At 38.8% G+C, this 15,000-nt stretch overlaps 1 protein-coding gene and 1 pseudogene across 1 annotated transcript in view; both read left to right on the top strand.

Moving 5' to 3' along the window:
- The window catches only part of LOC138052150 (neuropeptide FF receptor 1-like), a 29,713-nt gene that overhangs the window by 419 nt on the left and 14,294 nt on the right, over positions 1-15,000 (top strand). The window contains exon 2 of the mRNA XM_068898528.1: positions 2,829-3,083. Coding sequence (XP_068754629.1) covers positions 2,829-3,083 — 255 coding nt within the window. The remainder of the gene's footprint in view (positions 1-2,828; positions 3,084-15,000) is intronic.
- LOC138049116 (uncharacterized) lies at positions 9,473-12,180 on the top strand (annotated as a pseudogene).

Below are 15,000 nucleotides of genomic sequence, written 5' to 3'. Positions count from 1 at the left end.
ACATTCAGTCACAGTCGCCCCAAGCTCAGTGTGAAGGAAAGCCAACATGCATGGCCGACAAAAATATAAGAATTTGTATGGGAATCCCGATAAAAAGGCTTATAAAGATAATTATAGGACAAAAATTTCAATTTGAAAGCCTTACGTTATTGACATTGTAGGTAGCTTCCTTCCTGTGTCGTGATTCTCCAGATTCAACACGATTTGAGGCATTTTTCAATTCCTCGGTTGCCCACCGTATTATAAACTCCCAAGGCTGCACACTTCATTCGAGAGAGCCCACGAAACTGAGTCAAATGTTCCTTTACACTTTTTTTTCGAATCCTTTGTTTTGTTCGAAGAACAAAGCAAAGGATTCGAAAAAAAAAAACAATTGTAAAATAAAAGCGACATGAGGGCGCAAAATTACCATGACTTATGTTTTTAAGTATCTAGGTTTTCTCCTCAATTTGTACTCTACTGCTTTCATTCTCGCTAGGCCGCTTGGCTTTAAAAGCAGTCTTTCAACGCTTCGCGGATGTGTTTTTGAAGTTTGTCAATACAAAGGAAGCGTAACTGTTATGTACGTTGATTGGAGAGTTGTCCCAGGTTTTGAAATCCGACTTAACAAAGGCAAGATACCCCAGACGTCACTATTGTAAGTTAAAATTGGTGAGATCATGCATGGAGTCAACGATTTTGCATGCAAGCCGGAGGGTTTCAGCCTTTTAAAATTAGTGTGTCGTCTCAAACTAAAGAGGGCATGGAAGGCCTTTTGCAAGATGATGCAAGATGCAAGTTCCAAGGTAAGTGTAGTTTCGGACAATGTCGATAGTTGCACTTTCTTTGGCATTTTTTCTTGGTTTTCTTAGGATTTGTTTTAAGCATCCAGGAGTTGCAATACGAGGATAAAGTTTTGAAACAGTTTTGAAGTCCTATTTTAGACCGTGATAAAACAATTAAGGTCTCGGTAAAGGAAAATCAGGTGTCCGCGGACAAATGGAATTGCCGAGCCGCTATTTTTTGCATGGAGTCAACTATATAATTATCATATTGAAGCGAACAGATTGAATTATTTGAATAAAGTTTCATTTCTTTGGTATTTAATATTGACTTTTAGTTTTGAGGACTCAAACTCAGGACGACCGAGTCTGCTGCAGAAGCTCCTGCCCTTCACTTTATTGCGAAAATAATCGCCCTTGGTTGCATCTTAGTCACAGATGAATGCACTCCAATACCGTGTGAGGAATTTTTGATATGTGAAGAATTGAAGGAAATATCACTCACCGAAGTCGAAAGTCTCATCTTATACTTAATTTGGGCAGAAAAAGTGCCATAAAATCAGTCTCCGAAGACAAACAAAAAATTCCTCACATGGTATTTGGGGTAGTGTAATCATCTATTAAAAATGAAAATTTGGAAGCGATTTCGTAAAATCTGTCGGAACAGGAGATCCGAGAAGTTTCAATTTTGGCGTGAAAATAAACCCCTAGAAAATCGAGATTGAAGATTTCGCGTGCAGTTCACCGTCTGCTGAATAACCCCGCCCCATACTTGAATCCAATTATGCTGAGCCAATCAACGTTCGGGCACGTGCTAAGGTAATAAATCGCCCTTGAAGGCTGTCAATTGACACCCAATCTCTTCACGTGTGACTGACATGATACGTCAATCATTTTTTGTTCTCAGATTATGGCGGGAACAGGGAAAAGCGATTTTAACAGTTTTAAAATTATTTTTTTAGAATTAATTTTTTTTCTGAAAGATTTACTTAACAGGCCACCGATTCAAGATTTGCAAAAAAAAATAAATAAATAAATAAATAAATAAATAAAATTTGAGCGAGATGCCCAAGTTTACCTTTACCGAGACCTTAAGTCATGTGCATCGCATTTGGTAAAACAAATGGGTCAGATTGGATATTGCTAAATGAAAAAGCTAAGTCAGTTAAGATACAGGTCAAAAAGCAAAGGCTTGAGATGCAGCCTTAGCGCGCGACTCTTGCGTATTAAAAAGATTGCGTTTTCTTACTTCCTAGCCTGACAGAGCACGCATAATTTACTTGTAAGCTTTTTATTAAGCTGAAAAATTTCCCTCCGACATTATATTGTAATGGCTTGTAGAGAAGTCCATCCTGCCATTCCGAATCGAAGGCTTTTCTGAAGTCAACAAAGGAAGCGTATGCTTTGGTCTGATGACCGTAAACGTATTTATGGATTAAAGTTCGTAATGTTATCACGTGATCTGCTGTGCGATTATTAGCTAGGCGTGAACCAACTTGAGACTGATGGAGAATATTCATCGAGTAAACAAACTACCGCCGTAGGTCGCTCGCAGGGCTCCTATTGCGTTGATGGTGGGTGGAAATGAAAGTTCAACCCACAACGGTCACGGTTGTAATGTTTTTGTGAATTGATTCTGATGTGGAATTGTAACCGTGGGCACATTTTATCAATGAATATCTGACTCAGTTTAGTGGGCTCTCCAGAATGGAGTGTGCAGCCTTGGGGTGTTGTGATACGGCCTGCAACCGAGGAATTAAAAACCACACAGGAAGGAAGGTAAGACTTTTTAATTGAGAACTTTTTCATACAAGTATCTTCTTAAGCCTTTTATCGGGATTCCCATACAAACTTTTATATTTTTGTCGGCCATGTTAGCTTTCCCTCACACTGTGTTTGGGGCGCCTGTGATTCAGTAAGATATCGAGCCTGGCTTCTCTAACACCCCTGCCAACTTGGAAAAAAATGTTTAAGTACGATTATGCTCTGATGATACATTCAAGCAATTTTGCACGTAGAATGGTCGGTAACGTAAATGTTACAAGTCTCATATTTTTCTATTTACAGGTAACTATCCCATGTATTTGGATTTTCGCAGTGATTTTGACCATGCGTGGGTTCATTCTCCAAGGTTTTGGAAAAGAGTTAGCTGTGAGGTCCTGCGACCATTACTGGACAAATGAAAAGCTGAAACTGGCATATCAATCAATTTCGCTGACTTTCGTCTCCATTTTCCTCCTTCTGATTGTTGGGTTGTATTCCAATGTTGTGTACACTTTGTGGTTCAAGCCCCGCGGAGACAATGAAGTAACAAATCAACCGGTATGAAATGAGAATGTAGTCCTGAAGTTATAGAAACTAATGACCCAACGAATTTGATATCGTTGTTGCTTTGGCTATTACTAGTTTACCTAAATGAGAGAAATGCTGCCGATGGGAAGGAGATGACCATTTATACTCGCGGTAATTTAACGAGGGCTCGTGTGTTGAGATTTTTATAGGTCTTGAGCAGGAACAGTACAAATTCTACAACGTGGACATCCCCCCCACCCTCCTTTCCCCTCTGGACCTCTCGAGAGAACATGAAAATAAAGCATCTTGAATTTATATATTGTCACCTTCCATGACATCGTGATACAAAGCTATTTTGGTTGAAATACCGTACAGACCTGAGAATTGGAGAGGTCGTGAAAAGATTTGTTTCCTGCAACCTTCCAAGTTCTTGGTTTCTTTCATTGAACGATTTGGAGTTATTTTTTTGTTGCGTGACAGTGAAACTATCACGAGAAGCGAAATGAAAAACAGAGGCTAGTAGCCAAAACGCGGGACCGGGGTGGAAATTACTCCTAAAAAAATAATAAAATAAAATAAATAAATAAGGAACCTATCCTGAACCTACTTAAGCTACGAAGGGACATCTTTGTTTTTCAAAATTAAGAGAATTTCCTACTAGAATTGGAGTTTTTGTGGGGAATATACGCTAACTCCCAGAGAAACTGAAGACTCGCTGAGCTCCACATTTTAAAACCACATTTTAATGTCTACTTTGTAAAAGCTTTCTCCGCGATATAGTTCAGACGAAACAAAACAGCCTCAGTTCCACGATGGTCGTCACGCAACCTTCTCATTTGCTTGTGTTTGCAAAATTGTTCTCAATGATGCTTTGTTTTTTAATCGTAAAACTTGATTAGATCCCTTGTCGTCCGAATAGAATTGGCTAGCAAGTTCCTGTACTACTCTTACTTTACTACAAACCATTTATAGTAAAGTTAGACAACAACAACATTGACAACAACATGAACATACAAGCAAATGAGAACGTTGCGTTACTACGTGACGATCATCGTGGAACTGTGAATCTGTTTTACTTATTTATTTATTTTTTTAAACGAAGTAAACATTACAATGCCATTTTAAAGTGTGGAGCTCAGCGAGTCTTCAGTGTCTTTGGAAGTTGGCGTATATTCTATAAACTCCAATTTCTGCAGTTTCTCCGATTTTCTGAAAGACAAAGTCAGATGTTCGCAAAAACCAACTTCTATTTTAAAACACACAAAAAAAGACAAGGTCCAATTAACAGAAAAAAAAAAAAAAAACAAAAAAAACAAGATGTCCCTTAAGAGCTTTCATAGCTTCCGTATGTTCATAAAGATTGTTTGACTTGGGCCAATAGCAGCATCTCGCTGATATCATATATTCGTTGCAAGAAAATATGCATGATATTTTTGCCTTCCTTCTTTCGTCACGATCTCGGTTGAGAGCGACATGGAATGCAAGGTGAGTGGTCCTCTTTGGGTATTATAGACGCTTGATTGCAGCCACAACTATTGGTAAACAGGAGAAAACAGGCATGCAACAAAATGCATTTTCATTGTGAGAGTACTATTTACGTCCGACATCAACTGCTGACCACGTGGGGCATCAATAGGCTCAAAGGTCGACTCATGGGCTCCCGAAGAAAAAGAAAAAGCTCAAGAAGTTGGATGCTCTTGCGAAGTTGTTACATGAATCCTCTCCCAAAAGGAGTCAGCACGTGACAAACTACTTTGGGAGATAAAAGCAAACATTTTTGGTTCAGGTTCTTATTGCGGATTCCGGATTCTGGATTCTGGGGTTCCAAATTTTATGGTTTTAGTTGCGCTATCTTGGTCAACTGATCCAGTTCAATTCCGAAGTCTAAATTCGCTACCCCGTGACATAACTAAAGGGTTGAATGCGATCGGCGAATAGTAGTTGATAATTTCATTATGACCTGGATATTGCGTGCAAAGCTTGCCTCTCCCATACAAGCCCTACGAGTCAACCTTTTGAGCCAATTGATACCCGACGTGGTCAGCGGTTGATGTTAGACGTTAAAACTGTTTTTGACGGCTTTGATTCCAATCAAAACCACTAACGGGTGGTTAGAGATTTAATATATATATTTTTTTAACAATACCGGGAGAATATCAGTCCGGACAGGTGTTACAGAGTCGCACGATACCCGGATATTGCGTGTAACGAAAACACAAAAAGTCGTTTCCAGTCACGCTTACTATTCTTCAATAAACATTTCCCCACTAGTTTATTACGTAGCCTTTCAAAGTCTAGTGGTCATGGCGAGCGCATCTGAATGAGGAGATACCGAAATCGAATTTTACTTGCAATCCTTTCTCTGGCGCTTCGAAAGTATCGTGTACTCGGTCAGCATAGCTGAATGCGGTAAACCTTTTTTTTTCAACCTGAGTGAGAACGTCCTCAAACTGTAATTGAGCTGCTGCGTACTGAGCTGATAAAATTTGTTTGGCTCTACCAAAAAGCGCGACAAAAATTGTCTCCACCAAATTTTCGATCCGCTTTCGAAACACTAAAATATTTGTTAGCCTCAAAGTGTCAATTGCATTAACATTGAACCATTTAAGTACTGTTTGCGGGAAAGTGTTAATCTTCAATCGAAAATGTGTATTATTGCTTGCATTCTCGTTTTGTCTTTTTTTTTTTTTTTTTTTTCGTCCTTCAAGTCGTTAAATTCGCACAATGGCGATTTGGCGGGCTTGAAAAGCGAGATCAAGTTTACTTGATTGACTTTTATGACGTTTTCACGCCTGACGAAAAACTGCTCCCAAGCAGGATGAGAGCGTTTGAAGTGTGGTATTTGGTGGGAAAAAAAGCACCGTACGCACTTGTATCACGGAATTGGTGACAGCTTTTTTTAGCGAAAAACGCAATTCGAAGTTGTGGATTGTGGAAAACGCGGAGTACGTGGAAAACTGAGCAAAAATAGTGTTAAATTTTTACTGTTTAGTGATTTACTGACAGTGATATTCTCAAAAATCGCACAGTTCCTATCAAGAAACTCTTGATGTTGTTTAGTGTTACTTTTTGAATACGAAGCTTTAATATATTTTCCTTGGTAGGCTTCTGTTATCTTTTGTCAACAACTTCGATATAAACCAAAAAAACAAAACTTATCGGCACGGGCGGTCGCTTTATATTAGAATTGAAGTTGCCGCTTAATTAGGCTTTCCATTAAAGAATTATACTGAATTATAATGTAAATTACTGGCCGCTTAACAGGTGACCGCATTCATTAGGTGACCGCTAATAGGGTTAGACTGTTGTATTTAACATACCCAGCAATGTACCCGCTCCAATTCAGCGAACATTTTGTATTATGAAGCAAAATTGCCTGGCTCGTATCCTGCAATACAAAAAGCCTGAAAACGATCTGATCGTCGCTTAAACAAGCCTTGGATATCTTTAGGATTACTCAAATCGATCGAAAAGAAAAATAAGTATACAAGCAGTATCTTTCTAACCCAAGAGATACAAAAATAAGCTTATCCACAGCCTAAGAGTCAAAAAACGTCTCTACTATGACAAGAAATTAGAGGAATCCAAATCTAATGTAAAAGCCACCTGGGCCCGGTTGTTCGAAAGCCGATTAGCTTAATCCAGGATTAGCGTAAACTTTTGTTTCATGTTTTCAACTTTTTGGTGAAAGGTTATTTTGCTTATTTTTGTTTTTCAAGATTGACTTCTTCTAATGTAAAGTTTTGCCAAATATCAACGTTGAACAGCATTTAGTAGTGGAGTAATAAACTCCTTGGTTAATTTTTACTCTGGGATTAGCGTTAATCGGCTTTTGAACAACCGGGCTCTGGAAACTACTGAATGAGGTTATAAACAGAACAAAAGCGAAATTCAAATTAAAGTCGACTTTCAAGATAGATGGCCAGGAAAACTGTGATCCCATGGTAATTGCTAATAAATTCTGTCAATACTTCACTAATATTGGACCCAACCTAGCAATGCGAATAACTTCCACAGTGACATCTTCGCATACTGACTATCTCTCTAGAAATTATCCCCAATCTATCATTCTTCTTTAACTCAGCTACAGAAGGAGAAATTATCAACATTGCCAGCTCATTCAAACCGGGTAAAGCTGCCGGACATGATAAATTTCTATGTCCACCATTAAACAATCTATTCACTGCATAGCTACACCATTAACCCACATAACTAACTTATCGATCGATCACGGAGTCGTTCCAAGGGAAATGAAAATTGCACGTGTTGTCCCTATTTTTAAATCTGGAGATCAAACTCTTTTTACTAACTACAGGCCCATTTCCGTTTTACCTTGCTTCTCAAAATTCCTAGAAAGGATTATTTACAATCGAATTCTTTTGTATTTAAACAATTTTAATATTCTTTATGATAATCAATATGGCTTCAGGAGAAACCACTCAACTTCCCTTGCTTTAGTTGATTTGTATGACAAAATTTCTCTCGCCCTTGATCGCAAAGAATTTGCAGCAGGAGTATTTATTGATTTGTCTAAAGCATTTGATACCGTGAATCACAACATTCTTTTTGACAAGTTACAACACTATGGGATCCGAGGCCTAGCGTTGGATTGGGTCAAAAGCTATTTTTTTCAAAGATCACAATTTGTAGAATATAACGGCCATAGATCGCTCCCTGAGGTAATACGCTGTGGTGTCCCACAAGGTTCAATTCTTGGCCCCCTATTTTTCATCATATACGTCAATGACCTTTGTGACGCTTCTCGCCTAGAATCCATTTTATTTGCCGATGACACCAACTTATTTATTTCTGAAAAGGACCCGGTTACTTTGAACAATATCTTAAACAATGAACTCAATAAGCTCTCAGCCTGGTTTGCTGCAAATAAACTTCCCCTTAATATATCCAAAACTAAGTTTATGGTGTTTAGACCTCGACAAAAAAGACTCTGCTATGATTTTGACATTTTCATCAATGGGGAAGCGTTAACCCAAGTCTCAGAGACCCTCTTCCTTGGTGTTATACTGAATGATTGTCTTTCCTGGAAGTCCCATATATCGCTTGTTGCGCATAACATATCTAAATCTATTGGCATAATTTATAGATCCAGTTATTTCCTTTCTAAAACCTCGTTACGTACTATATAATAATTCTATGGTTCTTCCGTATCTTTATTATTGTAATTTAGTTTGGGGATCCACTTACAAAAGTAACCTGAAAAGGTTAACAATATTACAAAAACGGGCGATACGGATAGTAAGCAGGTCCGGTTGTGATGCTCACACAGATCCAATTTTTAAAGAATTTAAATTTCTCAAAATAACCAGTATCTACTTGTTACAACTAGGAAAGTTTATGTACTCTTTTAGTACTGGTAATCTCCCTCCTAAATTTGACTCTTTTTCCTCTGTTAATAATAGTATTCATAGTTACAACACAAGACACGCTTCCTTTTTTCGGCTACCTCTTTGCAGGACTAACATAAGACAGTTTTCTATCTCTTTTCAAGGCCCTAAATTTTTCAATACCCTTAGTTATGAAATTAAAAATACCCAACTCTACTGTCCTTTAAATACAAGCTGAAAGAGTTTTTAATCAACAGCTATTAATTCCTTTTTAGTCTTCGTTGCTACTCCTGTGTTACACCTAACTGAACGTCTTGCTCCGCTATATTATTTTAGGAGGAAACCTAGCCTCGTATAAGCCTTCTGGTTTCTTTTAGGTTTCCTCGCCATATTTCTTATCTTTACTTTAATTATTAAATGCAGATTTATTGTAAAATGGCAAAATGTAATAAAAATGTAATAAATATAAAATCCCATTTATGATGGCAGTTGCTACCCTGTTTTCTTCCGTCGCTATGTTGTGAGTCACGTGACCTCAACACATCAAAGAGGTAGCTTATCTCGTCACTGTTGAGTTGCCTCTATGTTGTTCCTCTTAGAGGCTGTTATTGTCAGTAGAAAGAGCTCAAATTGTGTCTATATTGAAGTAAAAGTATCTACCACTCGATAGAAGCAATAATCAGATCTGATTTCAGCTGGTTAGGGCCGCTTCTTGCGTTTAAAATAACCAACTTTCAACCAAAAAACGATTTCCAGAGCCCTGGGTTTGAGCCAAATATCTATATACATGGGTGCAGAGGGTAGGGGACATACATCTCTTCTGTTTTGACTTTGGATACCCCAGTAGAAACCACATAGTGAGCGAGTAATGCCGCGAAATTTGTAATTTTACAAACATATGCGTGTATTTGCCTTAATATCTGTTCGAGAATAGGGTTACATGATTTTTCTTTAAGTCAAAGTCTTAATTTAAAGCCTTACTTGTTTAAAGTTAAGCATAGAAGTCATTGGAAAATTACAACAGAATGAAGAGAAACCGTAAAAGCTCTGTCACTTGTGGTCTGAAAATTCAATATGGCGGCAGTGGCGAAGAAGGATAGTCTGTGTACGAAAAATCGCAAGTGCTCCAAGCTTGCCGGGCACAAAGGTCACTGTAATACCCAGATAGACATAAATCCCTTTTGGGAGTCATCCTCTGTATATCAACTAAACGTCAGAAAGAGAAAATTTCGTGAAGAGGAGCATCGTGTTGAAGAGGAATTTGCTGCGAGAGAGCTTTCCTTGAATGAACGCCAAAATGACCTTTCAAAGTCCGAAGAAGATATTCGTAACAAGTTGAGAGAGAAAGGTAAGCATATTAAAATGAACTGATTTCAAATGTTGGGCTTATTAAATGGATGTCACACAGTCTTAATGCCCTCATTTCAAATGTGTTTATGTCTGACCACTTTCAAAGTAGAATTTCTCCAAATTTCATCATCCACTCGTTTATTAGGTTAGTAATAGGTAGTCCGGTACTACTACAAGACAATTTCTTATACTAAAAAGAAATATTCTTATCTGGGGATCTTACAATAATTTAGGAACTTCTACTCGATTAAAGAAATTCTAGTCAAAGAGTGGACTTTACACTGCATTAACTACAGCCAGAAACCCATAAGGGTTGAAACGTGTAACGGCCCCTTGTGTGCTGGGAAACAAGCTTCTGAGTATTCAATTTGCTAAGTACCATATTTGGAACAACAAGAGCGAGGGGTTTCCAAATATGGTACTTAGCACTGAAAACAATCAACCAATCAGTTCGCACTGAATATTCTGATGCTGTGAACGCGCGTTACACGTTTCAACCCTTATAGGTTTCTGCTACAGCCACTTGATGTACAATCATGAGGGGTTTATGGTAGAGTACAGGATGTTTTAGTACAAGCCAGTCACTGAGGGTGGTGGTGATATATACATCCAATAGGTTTGTTTATAATGCAGATGGTTATGAAATATAGTTTTGCAAAAATGCTTGTAAGGACTGATGTTTTAGAATTAAAAGTCTTAGTACAATCATATTTGCAATATTACTATGTAACATTCTTCCTGCAGTACTCCTTAGATGATAAAATGACCGAACTTCAAACTGGGTTGAAGAGGTCAGAGGAAAAAGTGAAAGAGGCTCAAGATAAATTATCAACCCTGAAAAAACAGCTGGAAGAGCTAAAATGTATGATTTCAGTACTTGGCCTGGACTACAAGCATTTCTCCAAAGCAAAAGGAGAGAGTAACAGTACCTCGAAAACTATCATCACCGACTCTGGTTCTAGCACGAGATACAGGCGAAGAAATGAAACTAAAAAGGCTCTGACATTTTTACATGGAGGAGAAAATGGTTAATTTTATGGTGCCTGGGATTATCTTGCTGCAACTGAAATGCCTCAAAGGAACTTATAACCGAATTAATTGTTATGTACAAGAGAGGAAAACATCTCAAGAAAATCTTCTCGAATGCTATGAATGCTCATGAAACATCGCCTACCGCTGTGAAACAAGCGGTGGCAACAAAGTACCAAAATCACCTGTCACGCAGAAAATACGCTCTTTTGTGTAGAACTGAATCTTCTTTCTTTGACCCAGAGTCAGAAACATGGCTACCCAGGAACATTTCTTGCGGGGGCATTGACTTAAGACTGCCAAAATTAGCATGCAATTCGGCGGTAGAGAAATTTGTGAACAGTTTGAACATTGGGCATGTCACACAGCTTCCTGGTGGTGCTGGTGTTTCACGAACTATTACTGGACTAGTCTTTTTAATAAGGCTTGTTTGGTACAATGACCTTGAGAATCATTTTGTCATACAATTTTAGATGATGGGGCCCCACAGACAGGCCAACTGTCAATGTCCATTGGAAGCTTAACCTCATGGAACTTCGGAGACAGAGTTCGAAGCTCCGCCTATCAATATTTGTTACACTGTGTCAGTTTAAGAGAAAACCATAAAGTGTTGGAAGATCTGTGGAGACAACACACTGACGAAATGGCAGTGTTGGAGGGTAATGTGTTAATAATTGCTGGAAGAGACTGCACTGTAGAGTTCCAGCCATCTGCAGATATGTGCAGCAGAGTTGGGCAAATGAGGAGACGACCCAAGCTGCAACGTACCCCTCTCCTTATGCTAATGTGCATAAAGGTAAAAGATGTACAGCTATATACCTGGTATTTGTGTTAAATTCATACATTCTAAAGCAAAGTTGGTAATTAAAGAAAAAAACCTTAACTTCATACTCAGTCATGGCAAAAATGCACTGTTGAAGTTAACTGTTTAATTAATAGAGTTTATTACTCCCATAAAGGGGAAAATTATTCTCCTTCAAATTTATATGATTTGAATGACAATAACGTGCCCCCAAAACAGAAGACACTTAACAATTTCTAATGTTTGCGCATTAAACAATATTCAGCTCTTCAGTATGTGTTTGTCTACTAGAAAGGTGCAATCCTCTGATTGTTTCCCTTAATCATTTCCTCAGGTGACATTTGCACGATGGGTGGCTCTATTGGGTTTGAAACAACTAATACCTGGAAGCCTTACACAAATGCAGACAGAGAAAACCACGCAAAAAGTGTTCAAAAGTTTGAATCTACTTTGAAGAATTCCTTGTCTGATGTTGCTAAACATGTGAAGGAAGCCCCAGTACATGGCAGACAAAGGCAAGCGACAGCTTGGGCCTCCCCGGATTGGAGTATTTGCAGACAGACAAAGACCAGAGCCCCTTCATTGCGAGATAAATGCATAAATTAACATTGTATACCAAGAAGGTGTACAAAGAAACCTTTTTGACCAGTTTGTCCAAGTTTTAGCTGCCCCAGTAACTGTTGCTCCTGTCTCTGAACCAGTATTGGAAGATCAACAAGAAACACACCAGTTGCTGGTTGTGGTTTGGTGTTTCTTGTACCTTCTATCAAGGAACTCTACAAGGATGAAAGAAAAAGTTCAATAAGATCCTGCTGAGAGGGTAAAGCGACTAGCACTAAGTCAACTTGTCCTGCACCTAAGAAATGCTTGTGCTTTGTTCAACAAGGTATCTGCAACAAGAGCAGAGTTATTGGAACCCGAGGAGAATTTCAAACTGTATTTCAATCTCCTTTGTTTATTGTGAATGTAACATCTTGGACAGTTGGTTATGCCCCACCATATCATGCATTAAAGCTCTATGATATGTATTACATCGGCTATGGTATAATTTCTCAGCAGGAAAAAGAGGCCAAGCATTCAGCAGTGAAGAATGACTTGAAACTCAGCAACAGATCCAACAGAACAGACAAGTCAGGTAAATGGTGGCAAGTGATGAGGGCAAATTATGTACGAAATGTGTATCTTCCTGAACATCAACCATTACCACAGACATGCAAGTCCCACACGACGTATTCTCCGTTCCCATGTCGACCCTATTCAACAATCCACCATCGGCAGCAGGAAAAGAAAAAGGAACTTTATTTAAGTGTCTAGTCTTTTAGCGCTGGAGCACTAATTGGGGACACTGTAAACTGAAATCAACAGATTAGCGCAAATCAAATTAAATGTTGGTTTATGTATAAAATTTACGCATTTCTACTATCCCCTGAAATCTACCACAGATACGCGCAGGAAACGCTAAGCACAAACACAATACTTAGCAGAGCAGTGACAGGAAAGACCCTATTGGGCAACTTTTCCCATTTTCGACACAAAAAGAAAAAACGGAAAAATGCTTCATATTTTTCTCTCTTTCAATGACGTTTGCATAGAAACCACAGAGCCGCTTTCAAGAGCAACTATTGTACACAGCAGAAACTTCAAGTGATCCTCCTCGCATCACTATTCGTCGAGGTCGCCCAGCGAATCCTTTCGTGTCAACAGTTAATCAATATTACAGGAATAAAAGTAAGGAAATGTGCAGGAAATTGGAAGGACTTGAAGACTGGTGCTGATAAACACACACGGAATCACCTGGATGAAAGACTCTGCGTAAAGCACACGAACACGATTCCTTTTGGATCCAGTCCCTCCAACACTGGAAACAAACATTTGTAAATAAACATTATCATGCATTCCTTATTATATAATTGCATACAGGCAGAAATCCCGATGCCAAAGAAGTTCTCAACAGTTGTCTCAACTACGCACTCGGTGCAGAGAGGGTGCAGCATTTGAAGGACAGGGTTAACTGTTAAGTCCTAATTTAGGACATGATTGCATAGCCTTGACAATACTTGTCAATACCACAAGCAGTGCAATTGATCCATGTTCGGGATTTGGGAGCTCTTTCTTCAAGTACAGGAGACAGTCAAGTGAAGCTATTTGAACGCCGTTTTAGCAATTGCCTAGAGAAGCCCGAGAAATTCAAGATACCGGTGCGAACGATCTATGAAGCAGCTGACGTTGGGAGCTGGTTATTTGTGGGTTCTAATCTTCCCTTGATGAATGAATCAACTATGAAATGATACATGAAATGAATCATATATTGAACTGCAGATATGCCATCAGGCTCCCGCAGTTTAAGATATGATTCACTTCATATGTCATTTCACCATGAGACAGTGTAAGCTATTCAGTTTTCTATTATTTTATGACTCTTCCAAGATCGTACTTTTCTTTGGAACTGCTACCATCTTTGGTTGTAATGACATGCGCAATCTACTATGAAGTGCTGGGCAAATTTACCAATGTGGGTTGATTTGGAGGGAGTCCTCCCCCCTCCCTACCCCCTCGGTAAATTTTGCGCATTCCCAGAAATCCCTCGCCACTAATGGCAACAATTCGACAGAAGCGTAAGAGCTCCACAGAATCACAGAAAAAATAGAGGACTGACCAGTCTTGAGACAGTGTGATAACGTCAAAAAATAGCAGTATTGAAAATGGCCCCACACAAGGACAGAGAAAAACTCTGACCAGGCTGGGAATTGAACCCTGGTCAGAGTTTTTCTCTGTCCTTGCGTGGGCCCATTTCTATCAGTAGGGCTAACGCTCACATGGTTCATATGGGATAGAATTCTAGCTCTTCACATTACACTCTATTCAGTTAACTCTCTTTAGAAGCTCTGATAAGGTTACATGATGGCTGGAGGACCTATGTCTAGAACAGAAACGAAAGGAGAGCGAAAGAGAACGACAGCGACAAAACAGAATACCAGTAATAGCTCATACTTAGTGGAAGAAGCTACTCCACAAATTATTTCCTTGGGCACTTAACCGTTTGTTATTTTTACGGATGTGTTATTTAAAGTGGATGCGTATTTTTAAAAGGTGGATTAATCGCGGTTCTTCCTTTGTTCAGGAATGAAAATCGAATTTTATTGTCAACTGGAATTAAATAACAATTATCTGTAGTCGTTTGGACATGAAGAAAACGTTGATTTGTTTTTGTTTGTTTGGCTCTAAAATACGAGCGAACAAATGCTTTTTTAATCTGTTTGCCTAACTGGTTTTCGTTGTGCCTCGACTGTGACAAGAAAATTTTGCCCTTATGTTATAAACACGTAATCGCAATGATCCGTAAAATTAGGGGGAAATCTCACTAGCTTGTGTTTTCACAAACAAGGAAATTCCGGATTTAGCGCCAACACGCGTACGGTTC

This window comes from Montipora capricornis, chromosome 1, assembly GCF_036669925.1.
Source record: "Montipora capricornis isolate CH-2021 chromosome 1, ASM3666992v2, whole genome shotgun sequence".
Taxonomy (NCBI): Eukaryota; Metazoa; Cnidaria; class Anthozoa; order Scleractinia; family Acroporidae; genus Montipora; species Montipora capricornis.
Note: the sequence above shows the minus strand (reverse complement) of the source record. Positions and strands in the feature narration are given on the sequence as shown.